Source organism: Leptidea sinapis, chromosome 27, assembly GCF_905404315.1.
Source record: "Leptidea sinapis chromosome 27, ilLepSina1.1, whole genome shotgun sequence".
Taxonomy (NCBI): Eukaryota; Metazoa; Arthropoda; class Insecta; order Lepidoptera; family Pieridae; genus Leptidea; species Leptidea sinapis.
In genome coordinates this window covers 7727748-7744667 of record NC_066291.1, presented here as the reverse complement: position 1 = coordinate 7744667, position 16920 = coordinate 7727748, and the positions used below count along the sequence as shown (strand labels likewise).

General features: G+C 34.8%; 1 protein-coding gene and 1 long non-coding RNA gene across 2 annotated transcripts in view; one reads left to right on the top strand and one right to left on the bottom strand.

The window, feature by feature from the left end:
* Positions 1–16920, bottom strand: part of LOC126972898 (uncharacterized) — a 193056-nt gene that overhangs the window by 131976 nt on the left and 44160 nt on the right. The window lies entirely within an intron of this gene.
* LOC126972871 (programmed cell death protein 10) lies at positions 2676–8512 on the top strand. Its single transcript, XM_050819978.1, has 5 exons — positions 2676–2946; positions 3026–3203; positions 3886–4018; positions 5032–5193; positions 8315–8512. Exons 1-5 carry the CDS (start codon positions 2875–2877, stop codon positions 8397–8399), a joined length of 630 nt encoding a protein of 209 aa, XP_050675935.1. The 5' UTR covers positions 2676–2874; the 3' UTR covers positions 8400–8512.

Sequence of the window (16920 nt, the reverse complement as noted above, 5' to 3'; positions counted from 1 at the left end):
AACAACGGGTAAATATTTCCAGCATCCCCATCCAAGTCGGAAGTACTTATACTTTTTTTTTATGGAATAGGAGTTCAAACGAGCGTACGGGTCACCTGTTGTTAAGTGATCACCGCCGCCCACAATCTCTTGCAACACCAGAGGAATCACAGGAGCATTTCCGGCCTTTAAGGAAGGTGTACGCGCTTTTTTTGAAGGTACCCATGTCGTATCGTCCCGGAAACACCGCACAAGGTAGCTCATTCCACAGCTTTGTTGTACGTGGAAGAAAGCTCCTTGAAAACCGCACTGTGGAGGACCACCACACATCCAGATGGTGAGGATGATATCCTAACTTGTGGCGTGTCGTGCGATGGTGGAATTCGGCGGCAGGAATCAGGTTAAACAGCTCTTCGGAACACTCCTCGTGATAAATGCGGTAGAAGACACACAATGAAGCGACGTCTCTACGCAATGCCAAGTGATCCAGCCGTTCACAGAGCACTGGGACCCCGACAATTCTGCGTTGCACGCGGTCAAATGGATCGAGCTGATACTGGGGTGCGCCAGACCAGAGATGACAGCAATACTCCATGTGTGGCCGGACCTGCGCTTTGTAGAGCGCTAGTATGTGGGCCGGCTTGAAGTATTGCCGTGCTCTATTAATGACGCCCAGTTTCTTTGAAGCCAATTTGGCTTTGCCTTCCAGATGACCACGAAATTGGCTTATACTGGTGAAGAAAGCAAGCTCCTCGCATTTGCATCGTATTCAAATTATGAAGTATTCATCTCCGTTCCCAACAACATAATTAATATTGTTTTTCCTAGTTGTTTTCCCTATTCATAGACATCTATCGACATACGAAAACGAGACGTTTCTAATGCCTTGAATTGTAGATATAGACGAAAGTAAAGGTATAAACAATAACCAATTAAGTATATCTTTCTAAAAATGTTTTTGAAGTGAAACTTCTTTAGAATCTTTGTTATTTGAAACTCGATGAAACGAAAAAGCGAGACGATAGAGACATAAACAGGAAAATGTATAGGATTCAGATTGAGATAGAATACATCACACCTACTCGGTCTCTGTAAATGATTAAAACCGAAGGTAAAATGAGAAAAAAGATTTAACATGGGAGATAGGTAGCATTGTTGTAGAAGAAATTTTCCTTAGTATGACGCGATTATACCTTAATATATTCTGACGTTATACGGACCACGTATTACTACATAGACACCAGGAGAACATAAATATGGTAACCGCTCGCTGACCGGCTTACTACGATAGCATTAGTTTTAGAGCGAGATAGAACACATTGTATTATTCTCAATTCTAATTGAATCAAACGTTTAACTATTGGTCTAAATGTAAGCTTTGGTATAGGTGTGTAATTTCTAAACGTGTAGATATTTTTTAAATAACAACTGTAATTGGTTAGCTAGTTTTAAGGATTTTGTATATATATCGTGTATCTGAAATAAATTATATATTACTCATATTCCTACTACTCAAGCAGTTGTTTTATTCAATCTCCAAACGCTCAGTCTCTAAATATATAATAATAAATTTAATATAGGTATAGTATCTGTAGATATTACATGTTGAAATAGCATCTTCACAAATTAGTCACGAATAAAATGCTTTATACACGGAACGCGAGAGTTGTCGGGTTCGAGTCCCGCAATTTGATAAATTTTGTTTTCAAATTAATTTGTATAATTAAAAATCCCAAAATTCTTAGAGGTAGTTTTCCAATTACAGAGCATAATGCGACTCAGTGCCGCATAATGCCGAATTGTGCTGATGCTTAATTGGAACAAGAATTGGAAGTTTTAAAATGCACCAGCAGAGTGCGTGTGTTTTCTTCATTTTGATAAATAAGTTCATTCCTACGAAAACATTTATGATGTCGGCTTCATTAAATGATTCGATCAAGCCATTGCAATGTTGACAAAAGTATATTTCTGTTCAATTCTGTGTATAGGTACTTTAGAATTCCAAAATGAAATTGTATTTACATTTTAAATGTGGTAGGTATATAAAATTAAATAGTCAATGTTTCATTAAGTAGTTTTAGTTTTATTTATTTAGATCATTGGTAACAAGTCCATCAGCTCAAACCAAAATACAATAAACGAAGAATATTTAAGTAAATCATTTTTCGGTAAATTTGTAACTTTATCCATACTTATTTTTTTTTAACACAGTCTGAATTAAGTTTGATTATTTCTAAAAAACTACGACGAAACGAAAGCCTTCAAATTTTTTTTAACAATAAACAATATTAGATTTAAGATAGTAAATATTTGGATTAATGCCAACTTATAGAAAAATCACACATTCTGCCAGTTGGTATCTATTCTACGCATCACGAGAAAGCAGTGCTTTTGAGAGTGCTCGATTGTGCGAAGCGTTGCTGTAGTTGGAACACTCAACATGAGCACTATGCCGCATAATGCGCTCTTGTGCTGTAATTGGAAAACAGTCAGAAGTTTAAAAAATAACAAATTGTTTATGTCTATATAGCCTATCGTTAATGTTCTCATATAGTCTGTGTGGTGAGTGAACACAGAACACTTTTACTCTAATGAGTGAACCTTAACCATAGGTCTAGGCCATAAAATCCAAAAAAAAAAAAAATTACCATAGGTTGACGGCTGACGTGAGTTACAAAGTATTTGACATTTGTCAATATTATCTATAAATTTGTAGATTGTACTTTTTATTTTGTATGTACTGTAAAAATAATATTACTTACAAAGTTACAATTTACATTCACACATTGGTGGGTCGAAAGCAAGTTGAATTTTTATACTATTTTTCAGGACATTGTTGAGTAAAACGTTATTATTTTATTGTTCAAACTTCGTCGTTCTAATAATTTCGTCAGAATGACAATGGGTGATGAGTTACCCGTCACTTCCTTGGTTCTACCAGTTCTCATACGTCCTGTATTATCACAGGTAAGTTTATCAATTATTACGGTGTACAACAAATATCGATGAACATTGTATTGACATTAATATAATCATATAATTTTAGTTAGAGAAATACCATGTAGGAGGCTCACAGACTTTGAGAGCAGCTCTTACAAAAGCTGAGGCTGCTGTGCCTGGCCTTAATTATGACCTTGTTGCTGGGATCATGAGACGGGCTGATATACCAGTAAATATGAATGAAAGTCTACTACGCTTGCAAGGAAGTCTTACAGAGGCTGAATGTTAGTATTCAATGAATAACACCATTAATATTTCTTCTCCTAATACTACATACCATATCAAATTACTAATTTCTTTTAGATTATTCACTTTTCACATTCTCAAATCAAATCAAGTCATTTATTTGCATACATTGAGTGGGTACATTGGTGTTACATTATAATCATATGTGCTAACAATCTGCCAGGTAGGAAAATATGCATGCAAAAATAATATTTTACAATTCTTACTCTAAGTTTAAGTGAAAAACATACAACATAAAACCAAATTATTCATAAAAGTCTATCCACCATAATATTATAAAAATGTGAGAAATAAAAATTGCTTACTAAAAATGTTAATTTGAAATATCTAAATTAACTTATTCTAATGACTATAGATTCATGTCTGTTAATTAATCTTTAACTGAATAAAATTTCTTCATCATTAAAAATTCCTTAATTTTATTTTTAAAAGAGATAATATTTAAGTTTTGGTCTGCTAATGATGCTGGTAGTTTATTACATAGTTGAGGAGCTATATTAAATATACTATTACCAAAAATTGCCGTTGTATGCTGGGTGAAACATATTTTATTTTTTCTGCGTTTACTATCAGGGTAACTAAATAGTTGATCATTTGTTCTAATGAATACTAGCACTTCATATATACATAGGCACGGGAATACATTCTATAATTTTTAAGGTGCTGATTTGAGGTTAAATAGATCAGAAGAAGCATTCCAAGAACTTAATAAGAAATCAGCTGCTCTCAAAAAGATATTGAGTAGAATTCCTGACGAAATAACTGACCGTAAAACATTCTTGGAAACAATCAAGTGAGTACCTACTAAATAGTCTACTGCCGTTTTTAGCCTAGTATTTAATATATTTAATGTTATTTGCTTCTGTTTTAATATCCTTCGACACACTTTTGAACAAAACAAAAAAACAAGTCTCAATAGGAAAAAAGTTTGAGAGTGTTCTAATGTAAAAAAAAATTTTCTTCTGGAAACTTTGCATCCTCTGGGCATAAAATTTATTAATAACATCTTTAACATGTTTGACATGCCTTCCAAAAAAAACTTTCCAACTCTGACAATTATTGAATTGTAATTGGTTACACATTGAATGCTAAAACAGAACATACATTGTGCTTTTAAACACCCCATGATTGTGTCTTCCAAATAAACTTGGTATAAAGTTATAACCAAGAATATTATGTAAACTATATAGTTATAGTCAGTAATATCACTGACATCACTGTCGATACAATGATAATTCTTAACTTTTTCAAATGTCAAGTATTTGTCTTTCCTCTGCAATTCAGTATTTGTGTATGTGCTTTGTGTAAAATTGAAAACTGAAATTAAGGTCCATATTGCATATATGTTTTGTCATTGTCATTATAAGAATGCATAAAATAGAATGTTATATTTAATTAAATGTATGTAAAGTGATATACCAAACTTACTAAAACATGTTGACTTACATACTTGTGTAAGTAAAACAATAAGAACAAGCACTGATTAATCACAAAAACCCCTAATTTTCTCTGGGTCTTTTACTGCCCCCCCGAAAACTCTCAAACTCCCACAAGGGGATGTTATCGCATATACATTGAGAACCTATGGTGTAGATATATCAATTCACATACACTATAAATATAAAACTATAAATATATATTATCAATATAAAATTAAAAATACACTACCAACCAGATTATTATATTTTTTTTCTTTATTTTAGGGATACATAACAAATATTTTATATTTTGTTATTCAAAGAGTACCAATGTGTCTTAAAAATCTTATATGCACATAATATAATGACTATTTTTCTATATTTATAGAGAAATAGCATCAGCCATAAAAAAACTCTTGGATGCTGTTAATGAAGTTTCTACATATACACCGGGTCCTGGTAAGCAAGCGTTGGAACAGAGGAAAAGGGAATTTGTCAAGTATTCAAAACGGTTCTCCAATACACTCAAAGAATACTTCAAAGAGGGACAGTAAGTTGTAATTTGAGATTGCTAACACCACCATTTTGTTTGGTTAAATATTATTTGGACACCTGTGCAAGCAGCCATTTTAATTTTTCTCTGCCCACACATCCATTTCATTCACGTTATATGAGAAGAGCGCGCGGGCGGCCACTGCGCGTAGTTACACTCAATCGTATTTTTGTTTAATATTTGTTTTGTGCGAGATATCGAAATCGTTGAACGAATCTCATTTCCTCTACAATATCGCAACTTTTGTGTGCCCCCAAAGGCAAAAACGAGCGCCGAGAGGTCAGGTGATAGGACTCAAGACCTCAACCGATTCGACGAATGCCGTATTCTGTCGGATAACGGCAGCCCCGTCATGTTGGAATTACCTTTGCCTAAACAGCCAGACTCAGCTCGTCCAACTGTTCGCTCGAGGAGCTGCCGCAGAAATCGTAAATAATAAGGCTTGTTCATCATGTCATGCCAAACAATTCTATCACTTCTTCCTCCAAGCTGTCTGGCAATCAACATCGTCGCCTGCGTCAGCGCGCTGGAAAGCATTCCACGATGGCAATTCCAGATTGAGCGGACGTGCACAACGTTATTTGTACCCCATGTGAGCTGCGGCGTAGTTTTACCATCATTTCGCCCTGGGCACATGAGCATGTTGAAATACTCTTCATTAGAGTAGTTGACGCAATGAAACTATCACTCATACAAACACCGAATATCACGCAATTTACGCGAGCGCAATGTTTGCACATCTGATCCAGAAGCGAGTTGCCTGCCGGGTGACCTAACTTATTAGTTATTTATAAAGTGACGAGCGCTACTGCGATACTGTTCCGAATTTTGGGTCAATTCAAAATCCTGAGCAGCACTGTATTGTAATATGAATACACTAAGCGTCAGGAGAACATTTTGCTCATTTCACCACTTTTCCTCATAAAAAACAACATCGAGTACATGATATGCTGTGGTATGGTTAAGGGGCTCCAGTTTTCGCAATTAAACCACTCAGTTTGTGTAGTGTTGGCAGTTACTCCAACCAGCCCAGCTCCTTCTGGAAGTTCAGAACACTCCTGTGGTGTTCGCAGATTTCTCGGATCGACCTATTATTTACTAAGGTTTTTGCCCGTTGGTTGGCCACTCCTGCAAATTCCAGGATCACGTGTGTGACTGTCTCTACTTCAGCCAGTCATCTTTTGCACTTAGGGCTGTCTGTTACACCGACTGTAAAATGGTGCTTATTAGTGATATGCAGAGGCGTGCATTGACTTTCTAGCAAGGTAGGCACTGTAGATCCAACTAGAAGCTTTAGTCCGACAGTACGACATAAGGTGTATGAAACGCTACTTGCTTCATGTATGCAGTCTGTAGACTGCCTACCGTAGGTAGTAAATTAACTTTAACACTAGTGGTATATTTATTTAGGTTTATAACGAGGTAGGCACTGCCTGATTGCCTATATCATATGCACGCCCCTGGTGATATGTGTAACCCGTCAGGGTGCCCGCCATAATTCGGATATTTTATTGTAACTACGAGCACAATTAAAAAAGGCAGGGTTGGCTCATGTTATAGTAATAGTTAGTACAGGGTACAATAAATATTCTGAAGCCCCCAGTTGGTTCAGTGTAAACTCTATATAGGGACAGTTAAAGGACTGCACATTTTATGGCGTTTTTTATATTACTATTATAAAAATATATATTTACTAAAAAGTGTTTGAAACCTATTGAGCCACTAAGATTATATGCATAATCAACAAGATAAAGATCGACGTCTTAATGTGCTAAAAATACTAGGAGAGCGTTATGCAGAGTTGTTTTGAAGAAATTATGCTGTACGATGGGGGCTGGTAAACTTTTAAAGTCCGTAGAGTTAGTTTTCGTAGAAAATGGCTCACTAAATGCACAGCGCTACATCAGGGAAATCCTATTTTCTCATGTACAACCTGCATAAGCTGTTACAAGAAGTTATGCTATGTTTATGGACGACAATGCTCGAATACACCGAGCGGGTGACGTAGGTTATATTAGCTTACTTATGTGAAGTCGGGATGCGCCGTTTAGATTGGGCAGCACGAAGGCCCTACCTCAGTCCCATTTAGGGTCTATGGGAATATTGGGAATTTTAAAACGACGTGTTAGAGCTGACATCGGAGAGCTTAAAAATGCTATTACGGCCAAGAACTCATAAAACACCTCGTCCAAAGCATGCCACGAAGAATTGCAGCAGTTATTTCAGTCAGTGAAGACCACGGTCGCTATTTATATAACTTTTAGGAAATAGTGTAGAAAGTCAATTGAAGTTACCTTGTTTTTTTTTTATGAGTAGGTAATTTCCTAAAAATCAAAATAGAACCAATTAAGATCGACTTAATTACCAAACATAAGTGTTTTAAGATCATATAATATATTATTTTGTTGCATCAAATCCCTTTTACTACTGTTGATACTCAAAGTATTCGACTAAATCAAAATTGCCCGTTTTTTTTGCAAAGGTGTTTGTTTTAACATTCTATATAAAAATATGTGTGTGTACTTATTATACCTCTTTGGCGTAACAAAACAAAAATACCTAAAAATTTATAATAATACTAGCTGACCCAGCAAACATTGTATTGCCGATATTAAAATCGCGATACAAAAGTAACTGTTCGTAACTGTTCGTAACTGATCGTAGATGGGTGAAAATTTGAAGTTGTATATATTTTTTAATGCTGACTCATCAATCAAACAAATTAAAAAAATGACATTAAAATTAAAAAAAAAAATTTGGCGTGGACTACCCTTAACATTTAGGGGGGTGAAAAATAGATGTTGTCCGATTCTCAGACCTACCCAATATGCACTCAAAATTTCATGAGAATCTGCAAGCCATTTCGAAGGAGTATAACTACAAACACCGCGACATGAGAATTTTATATATTAGATTTTTTTTTAAACTTATAATACATCAATATGTTTAAGTTTAAATAAGATTATTTAATTCTGGTCCATTCAAGCAGAGAAAAGTGTGCTTACATTATCTTTAAGGACACTTTTGTCGTTCCGCTTTCAGACTGCGAATGATATGTCCTTAAATGTGTATTGCTTGCAATAATATTAATGAAGGTATTCTATTATTTCTGTTTCAGGGCAAATGCTGTATTTGTGAGTGCTCTGTATCTGATACACCAGACTAATCAAATTTTGTACACTGTGAAGAATAAATCAGAGTAACACATCACCACAGAGCCGCACAATATAATACAGAGTAAATACTTCGTTACTTTAAATTATTATGTGTTTATTATGAAAATGTGAATAAATTGTTGATTATTAAGGTGTTGCTATTTATGGTGTCTTTAATTAAAAGACCAATTACTAATATTTAAATATAGTCATTAAATATTTTGACTGCCTATCCAAACTTGGTTTATTGTTTTATAAGATTTATATTTGGTGTATAGCTTTGGTGAACGGTTTTTTTTAATTCACAATAGTATAATATAAAATAAATAAGTTAATTTTAATATAGAATTGTAAATTACTTATAATTATATAGATTGAACAAATTTGTTTAAACATTTCTGCCATTTAAGGGAAATATCTTTAAAAGTGATTGAAGTCTGTATTTTATAAATAGGTAATTTAGTTAAAACCCATTATTAGTGTGTATATAGGTTAAAGTTTAAACAATTGAATTTAAATAAAACAATTTTGTATATATAGTGTTATTATTACCTTATTGTGAATTTATAGAGGCCTTATACAGGATGTCCCAAAATTCAACATCAAGCCGAAATAGGAGCCTATTAGGCTAGATGGTAAACATCATCAGAAAAATTTCCATCGCATGTTTCTTAGAAAGTATGGGCACTAAACAAAAAAAGCAGATTTCTCCATTTTTTAACCATTTTTTGGTTATTGTTGTTAATATTTTTTATTTTTTCCAATTTCAAACGTGTCACCATAACCTCAAATAACATATCTTCAATCACAAACAAAAATAATAATACAATTGCCTAATGTATGAGGTTTTAAGGTATTACTGTTAATATAATTTGTCTTATCACCGGTCTTCGACAACACTTGCCTTAAAGCCTCGCCTCGTATCGGAATTCTGGGTCTCGAAATCTGAAGCGATTGCCAATTCCGCGGTCATTTGGAAGTTACAGCCAAACTGGCTTCGAAGAAGCTGGGCGTCATAAATAGAGCCCGGCAATACTTCTTCAAACCGGCCCAAATTCTAGAGCTCTACAAAGCGCAGGTTCAGCCACACATGGAGCATTGCAGTCACTCTGGTTTGGCGCACCCTAGTTTCAGCTCGAACCATTTGACCGCGTGCAACACAGAGTTGCTCGAATTGATGAGGACGCAGTGATCTGTGAACGGCTAGATAACTTGGCGTTGGGTAGGGACGTCGCTTCATTGTGTGTCTTCTACCGCATTTATCACCGGGAGTGTTCCGAAGAGCTGTTTGGCCTGATTCCTGCCGCCGAATTCCACCTTCGCTCAATAGACCACAAATTAGGATATCATTCCCACCATTTGTATGTGTGGCGTTCTTCCACGCTGCGGGTTTCATGGAAGTTTCTTCCACGTACGACCAAGCTGTGGAATGAGCTTCCTTGTGCGGTGTTTCTAGGAGGATACGACATTGGTACCTTCAAAAAAAGCGCGTACAATTTTAAAGGGCCAGAAACGCTCTTGTGATTCCTCTGGTATTGCAGGAGAATGTGGGCGGCGGTGATCACTTAACACCAGGTGGACCCGTACACTCGTTTGTCCTCTTTTCTATAAAAAAAACTTAGACTAAAATTCCTACTTTGGTATAGATTACACTTTTCGGGAGTATGGATTAATTTACACTTTTCGGGACCAACGATTGGTCCGTTAATTATGTTCTGTGCGTTATTAAGTGTAAACGCAAAGATTAGAAAGCGTAATAATACTCTAGGCTACAGCTTGCCCGTTGTTTGCATATAAAATGTTGTAGATTAATTATTTTTTTACCACATCTGTTCACAACTAGGTAGACCCTGTGAATAGGGACATAAACAGATTTAATTTTTTAAATTTTAAACGTCTTTTTACAGGAGAAAAGTGTCACTTTTCGGCCTTCTGAATTTGTTGACGTATTGTTTCTCTCAGGCATCAACGTTCTGTTATAGGTGTTATAAAATCGTATACCCAGTACGGGAGGGAAAAAGGCTTTGGTATTTTGCACGCGGCTTGAATATAATGTCCTACTTTCCTCCCTAGTTGCGTAATGTACTACTTATATATAATTTTGAATTTGTAAATTTGATATTGTTAGTTAAAGTTTGTTGTTCTTCTTGATTTATTGGGAGCTTGAGTTTGAATCACCAAAGAGATCAATCACGGATATTAAATGAACAAGTATCTAACGGGCTGAATGCTAAGAAACCGAGCGCGAGCCCAGTTTATATTAAAATTGTCAAATAAGAAAGATCGCGGATTTATTCTGAGTTCCCTTTGTTTTCAATTGTTTACTCAAATCCGCTTAATTGAGAGACACTCACAGAGTCACTCATCTACATCCCTTGAACAATGCAACTATAAATTTGCCTTTAAATCGGTTTGCCGCAACACAGGAGACAACCAAAAAAATATTGTAAAGATCGAACTGCTACATATATCGTACTTAGCAAAAATATTTTAAATTCTGATATGAAATTTCCTATAATATATGCATTTGTTCGACTGAAGCGCACTGGTCAACAGCTAGTTATAAAATTATATTTTCCATAGTAGGTACCTGATCTTCGAATGCCAATAGATGTAGAGTTGTACCTACCGTCAGCAACATAATATATTTTGTTAAAAACATAGATAATTTATACGTCTAGATATCTCTTCCTGTTAGACAACCGATAAAAACAAGTGACAAGCTACGTTGTACACTCGCGATTTGTATCTTTCTACACACATTGTGTTAGTGTGCGTGCATGGCTCAAAATAGAGGTTAGTTCTAAAGTCTAGTTTTTCAACGTTTTCATATCTGACGTATACATGATAAGGTTAATAATAATATTACATAGAACCTACTAGTAAAATTGTTCTTTAACCAGGTGAAAATAAACATAATAAGGGTAAAAAGCGTGAGAGGTCCGAAATATTTTCGTGAGCAAATGAAGGCGGGCCATGACGCCTGATTCGTTAGTTCGTGCTACACGGATTACAACAGGTCGTGTCTCTTGAACTCTTCGCATCAAGACCGTGACACTTGACACAACAGCCGGCGACCGTGACGCTACAAGTTGAATACTTTGAATCATTCATCACATTGTCAAGAAAGAGGAAAATAACACCATCACACCACGTGGAATTTAAGTTGTTTGACGAATTTACTTGTGTCGTGGTCGTATATAGTCAGTTACCTTTATGGAGTGGAGTCCTTATGTGTTAGCGGAGAGAGAGAATACGGTTCTTATGAAGAAAGAAAAAAAAAAGAATGTTGGGAGAGTTTCTTGCGTCGCTTCTTCTCTCTCAGAGCGCCATTTGTTTCCGAAGCGGTAGTAGTATCTAGTAGTATAAGAAATGACATCAAAAAGAATTCTAAAGGAATCAATTTTGAGAAAATAAATGCCTTTTTATGTCTTGACCCTAAAATTGCATTTCTTGCCCACGAAAGAATCAGTTGTAATCGACGACCCCTGTAGCCCAGTGGTTAGTGACCCTTCCTACTGAGCTAGAGGGGGGAGGGTTCGAATCCCGATAGGTGCAATCCTTTATATCATGAATATAGATGTTTGTTTTCGAGTAACGGATGTTTATATGTATTTATGTATGTTTAAGTGAGTATATTGTGTTAAATATATCATTGTCTTGTATCCATAGTACAGGTTATAGTTTGGGTCAAGATAATTTGTGTAAGAGTGTGTCAATATTATTATTATTATATCATTATAGTTGTAAATATACTGACGTTTCATTATACTTATTGGAAAAACGAAAAATGGGCTTAGCGTATTTGGACGTAGTTCCTGAAAAACGTTCCAAGCCACAAACATCACATTTTAAGGAATTCGTGTTTAAAGTTTAATAAATATTAGTGTATTCCATACATGTGGGTTGGGCTACTAAGTCATGATGGCATTTAAAGAGTGACAGTAGGGCTGTCATTTTTTGTCAGTCCGTTAATATGAATCACGTGACCAGTTTTTTTATTCTTAAGTCAATTTCGACATGATTATAGACTATGGACAGCTGTGCTAGATAGGCTATGAAACTCATGCAAATCGCGAGTGTAAGACTTAGTTTGTCACGCACACTAAACTAATATTCATAGCCTGTTTTTATCGGTTGTCTAACAGCAAGAGTCTCTTATCTAGACGTATTCATTATCAAAGCCTTAGAAGATACGAACGAAATTAGATTTTATTCTTATGGAGTTTGAGGTTCATCTCTTCTGATTGGCGATTTGTATTTACTTCCAGTTAACCATAGAGGTGGAACGATGTGCTACAATTTTTTTTATGTGTGAATTAATTATTTTAACATTCTTCGGATACTTCCTTACTACGGATACTGCTTTTGGTAAATATGGTCGAGGGAGGCGATGGTTGGTAAACCGGCGCTGTTGGTGTTGTGGCTGGATGATCCTGTTACCAGAAACTGCTTCATGTTTTAAAATTAAAGTAGAATAATTTTTATTAAAGTATATTAAATTATATTTTTAATACTTAATCGCTAATAAAATGCTCGCACAATCCTTTATTTATTTACGGTGTGTGGATTGATGGTTATTGAGTAGATACAGTAGTACTCAATAACTCGTGTAAGGCATTCATTATTTGACGTTTGAGTATTTTTGTTGCATTACCTTACATATATTGTAATGATTTGTAAAACAATGAACCTGTAAATGTTGATTTACTCATGTCGATGTGACCCTGTTTGATGTAGTAACAAAAATACCTATGTAGTACTTACCTATATACTGTACAAGCTCTGCTATGCAAGATTAACTGTACTTAGTCTAAAATCCATAGAGCGTAGACTTTGCTCAGACATTTCTCACGTAAAATATATATTTCGTTTATTATTATTATTATTATTACATTACACATAACATTTTATTTCGTTTTTATAGTCATTTGACAGCTGAAATTATAGTGACAGTGTGATATGTTCGACGAAAAGGCTTGTTGAAAACATTATTCTTTTCTTTTTTTTTATGAAAATAAGTGACGAGACGAGGAGGACGTTCAGCTTATGGTAATTGATACGCCATGCCCATTACAATGCAGTGCCGCTCAGGATTCTTGAAAAACCCCAAAAATTCTGAGCGGCACTACAACTGTGCTCGTCACCTTGAGACATAAGATGTTAAGTCCCATTTGCCCAGTAATTTCACTAGCTACGGCGCCCTTCTGACCGAAACACAGTAATGCTTACATATTACTGCTTCACGGCAGAAATAGGCGCCGTTGTGGTACCCATTATCTAGCTGGCATCCTGTGCAAAGGAGCCTCCCACTGGTATTATTATTTATTTTACGCATTTATTAACTGATTATTATTTAATAACGCAAATATTATGTGTATTAAGGTCTTTAACCACCTTCCAAATATTATTAGAGAGATGCCTAAAACAATAATGCATAAAAAAAAAAAAATTATGGCTAATAGATAAATGCTTCTATAGTTTAAAATAATTCTGTACCCAAATATAATAGTACTTCTTTAAAAGTTTAAAAGTTGTTACTTGAGAGGTACCTACAAACTAATGTTTATTTTATATTTAATTATTGAATTATAGCTACATATTATGTAGGTAATGTGTTTTAAAGACGCATAAATATAAAAAAATCCAATATTGACAGTCAAATATTTGTATGCCGACATTTTAGGCGAATTGTGCTGTACTTCTACCAATTGTTAAAAAAATGTGTAACCACGATTCATACAAATAAATTAAATTAATTACGGATTAATTCCACGCCGGATCGACTAGCACTTGTTGCTAAAGTCCTACCTAAGAATATGTGAATCATTTGTTTATATCTATGGCTAAAGTTAAGTTATAATACTTGAAGTTTCTACTACTCTAACGGCCGTTTTCAATAACCAATCAATCCTTAGTTTAACTTACTAGACGTAGACAAATCTATCCTTTTACGCTTACTTACATTTCAATAACCTATCGACAGATATCATTAGACTATAACTATATTGAACATAATTATGGATAGATACAATATGCGTTTTTATACAACTATTAAATGGTGTAAAATGTTCACACTATTGTATTGTAAGTTATTGTAACACTGTAAGTTTTCCAAATAAAATAAAAATAGTTTTCAATAACCTATCAATCCTTGGTTTAACTTACTAGACGTAGGCAAATCTATCCTTTTACGCTTACTTACATTTCAATAACCTATCGACAGATATCATTAGACTATAACTATATTGGACATAACTATGGATAGATACAATATGCGTTTCTATACAACTATTAAATGGTGTTAAGTGTTCACACTATTGTATTGTAAGTCATTGTAACACTGTAAGTTTTCCAAATAAAATAAAATAAAAATAGGTAAGATCTTCTCATTAAACGGTGACAGCAATGTATCCGTAAGTTAAACTAAGGATAATATATAGGTTATTGAAAACGGCTGTAAAGTTTCTCTTGCCTCAAAATAGAACCGCAGTAATATTCATACCGAACTGTCTGTTATTGTGCTCGTCACATTTACAATCGACATAAATCACACAATAGGTCACTTTCTTTCCGGATCAAACACAGTTCAGCTTATGAGACCGAATATTAACAATGATTCAACGATGCGCATCACTTAAAATATGCATTGCTTTAAGAGCAGAGGCGTAATCGATTCTGACTTGCCCGCATTGGTTCTGCTTTGGTCCTCATGAATGGGATGAAAGCGTATCTCGTGTTATATTATGATACTTTCTTCGTGTTATTTATTATACCTAGAGGTCGCTCATAGGTCATAGTACGGCCATCATTCAGAAAATTTTAAAATATTATTTAATTTTATTCATAAATAGCAGAAGAAAAAAAAACTCTTCAACCCAAACAGGATGTAAATACTACGTCACTAGTACCTATTGAATGTTGGCATTTATCTGACTCTTACCGCCATTCCGAATATTTAGTCTATCTCTTACTTGAGATAAAAATCGTAACTATCGTTGAGTTTTCTGTCCCAATAAACTTAATGACGGTAACTCGACTTATTTATTTTATTTAATATTTTACATTGTTACTAACGGCCGTTCCCAATATACCATCTACAGATAGAGATAAATTACTTCCTATTACTGTCAGTAATTAGCTGTCAATAATCTGAAGCTGTCCCAATATTCCCGATAAGTCATTATTATCGCCTGATATTGGGACGCATGAATTGCAATTTACATACAAACTTTTACCGCTGGTAATCTATATGTCGTCCCATTGACAGACAGCGTGTACGAATAAGTTTATTGCGTCAGAAAAGTCAACGATAGTTACAATTTTTATGTCAAGTAAGAGATAGACTAAATATTGGGAACGGCCGTAAGATTACAGTCAAGATTAGCACTTCTGAGTTAAGTAATTATTATTGTTCATATTAATTGAATAATGCAATGATTTTGTCAAATAGCAATTTTATTTTGCTTCTTAGGTACCTAAGTATAAGAACATGAACACCTACCATTTATATTTTAACATGATGATGTTAAAGTTTTAAAGGTGAGTGACTTTTAAATAAATAGGTATTCCAGAAAGTTTCTTGTGTCTATAAGAATTGATGAATTTTGTTTGTACGTGTTGTACGCGTCTCGTGAATCAACGCCAGTAAGGAATTTGTACTACTTACTCAGGGCCGCACGTCAAGTGATTCCGTAACGTAGGTACTAAATAATATGACAAAGAGTAAACATGGCGTGTTAGCAAAGTTAGTGGGAGCTGTTATTGCTATGTGCTACGGTAAGGCTCTATAAATTTACTTTATTTTTATAATATTACTAGCTGACCCAGCAAACGTTGTATTGCCGATATTAAAATCGCGATACAAAAGTAACTGTTGAACGTAGATGGGTGAAAATTTGAAGTTGTATGTATTTTTTAATGTTGACTCATAATCCAAGAAATTAAAAAAAAATGTCAAAAAAATTTAAAAAAAAATTTCGTGTGGACCTTAACATTTAGGGGTATGAAAAATAGATGTTGGCCGATTCTCAGACCTACTCAATATGCTCACAAAATTTCATGAGAATCTGTCAAGCCGTTTCGGAGGAGTACGGGAACGAACATTGTGACACGAGAATTTTATATATAAGATAGTAATTTAATAACATAAATATCAGTTACAAAAAGGTATGATATATAAGTAAATGCATAATGCACCGGCCCTTAGGCAAATAATATGTAATAGTTGCCTTAGGCAAGGCGCAGTAAGATATCTTTCGACGTCCCCTTACGGCCGTTCCCAATATACTATCTACAGATAGAGATAAATTACTAGCTTCTACTGTCAGTAATTAGATGTCAATAATCTGAAGCTGTCCAAATGTACCTGCCCGATAAGTCATTCTTATCGCCTGATATTGGGACGCGTGAATTGCAATTTCCATACAAACTTCTATCGCTGGTAAGCTATACGTCGTCCGATTGACAGACAGCGTGTACAGATAAGGTGAGTTACCCTCGATAAGTTTATTGAGACAGAAAAGTCAACGATTGTTACGATTTTTATTTCTTAAGATAGACTGAATAT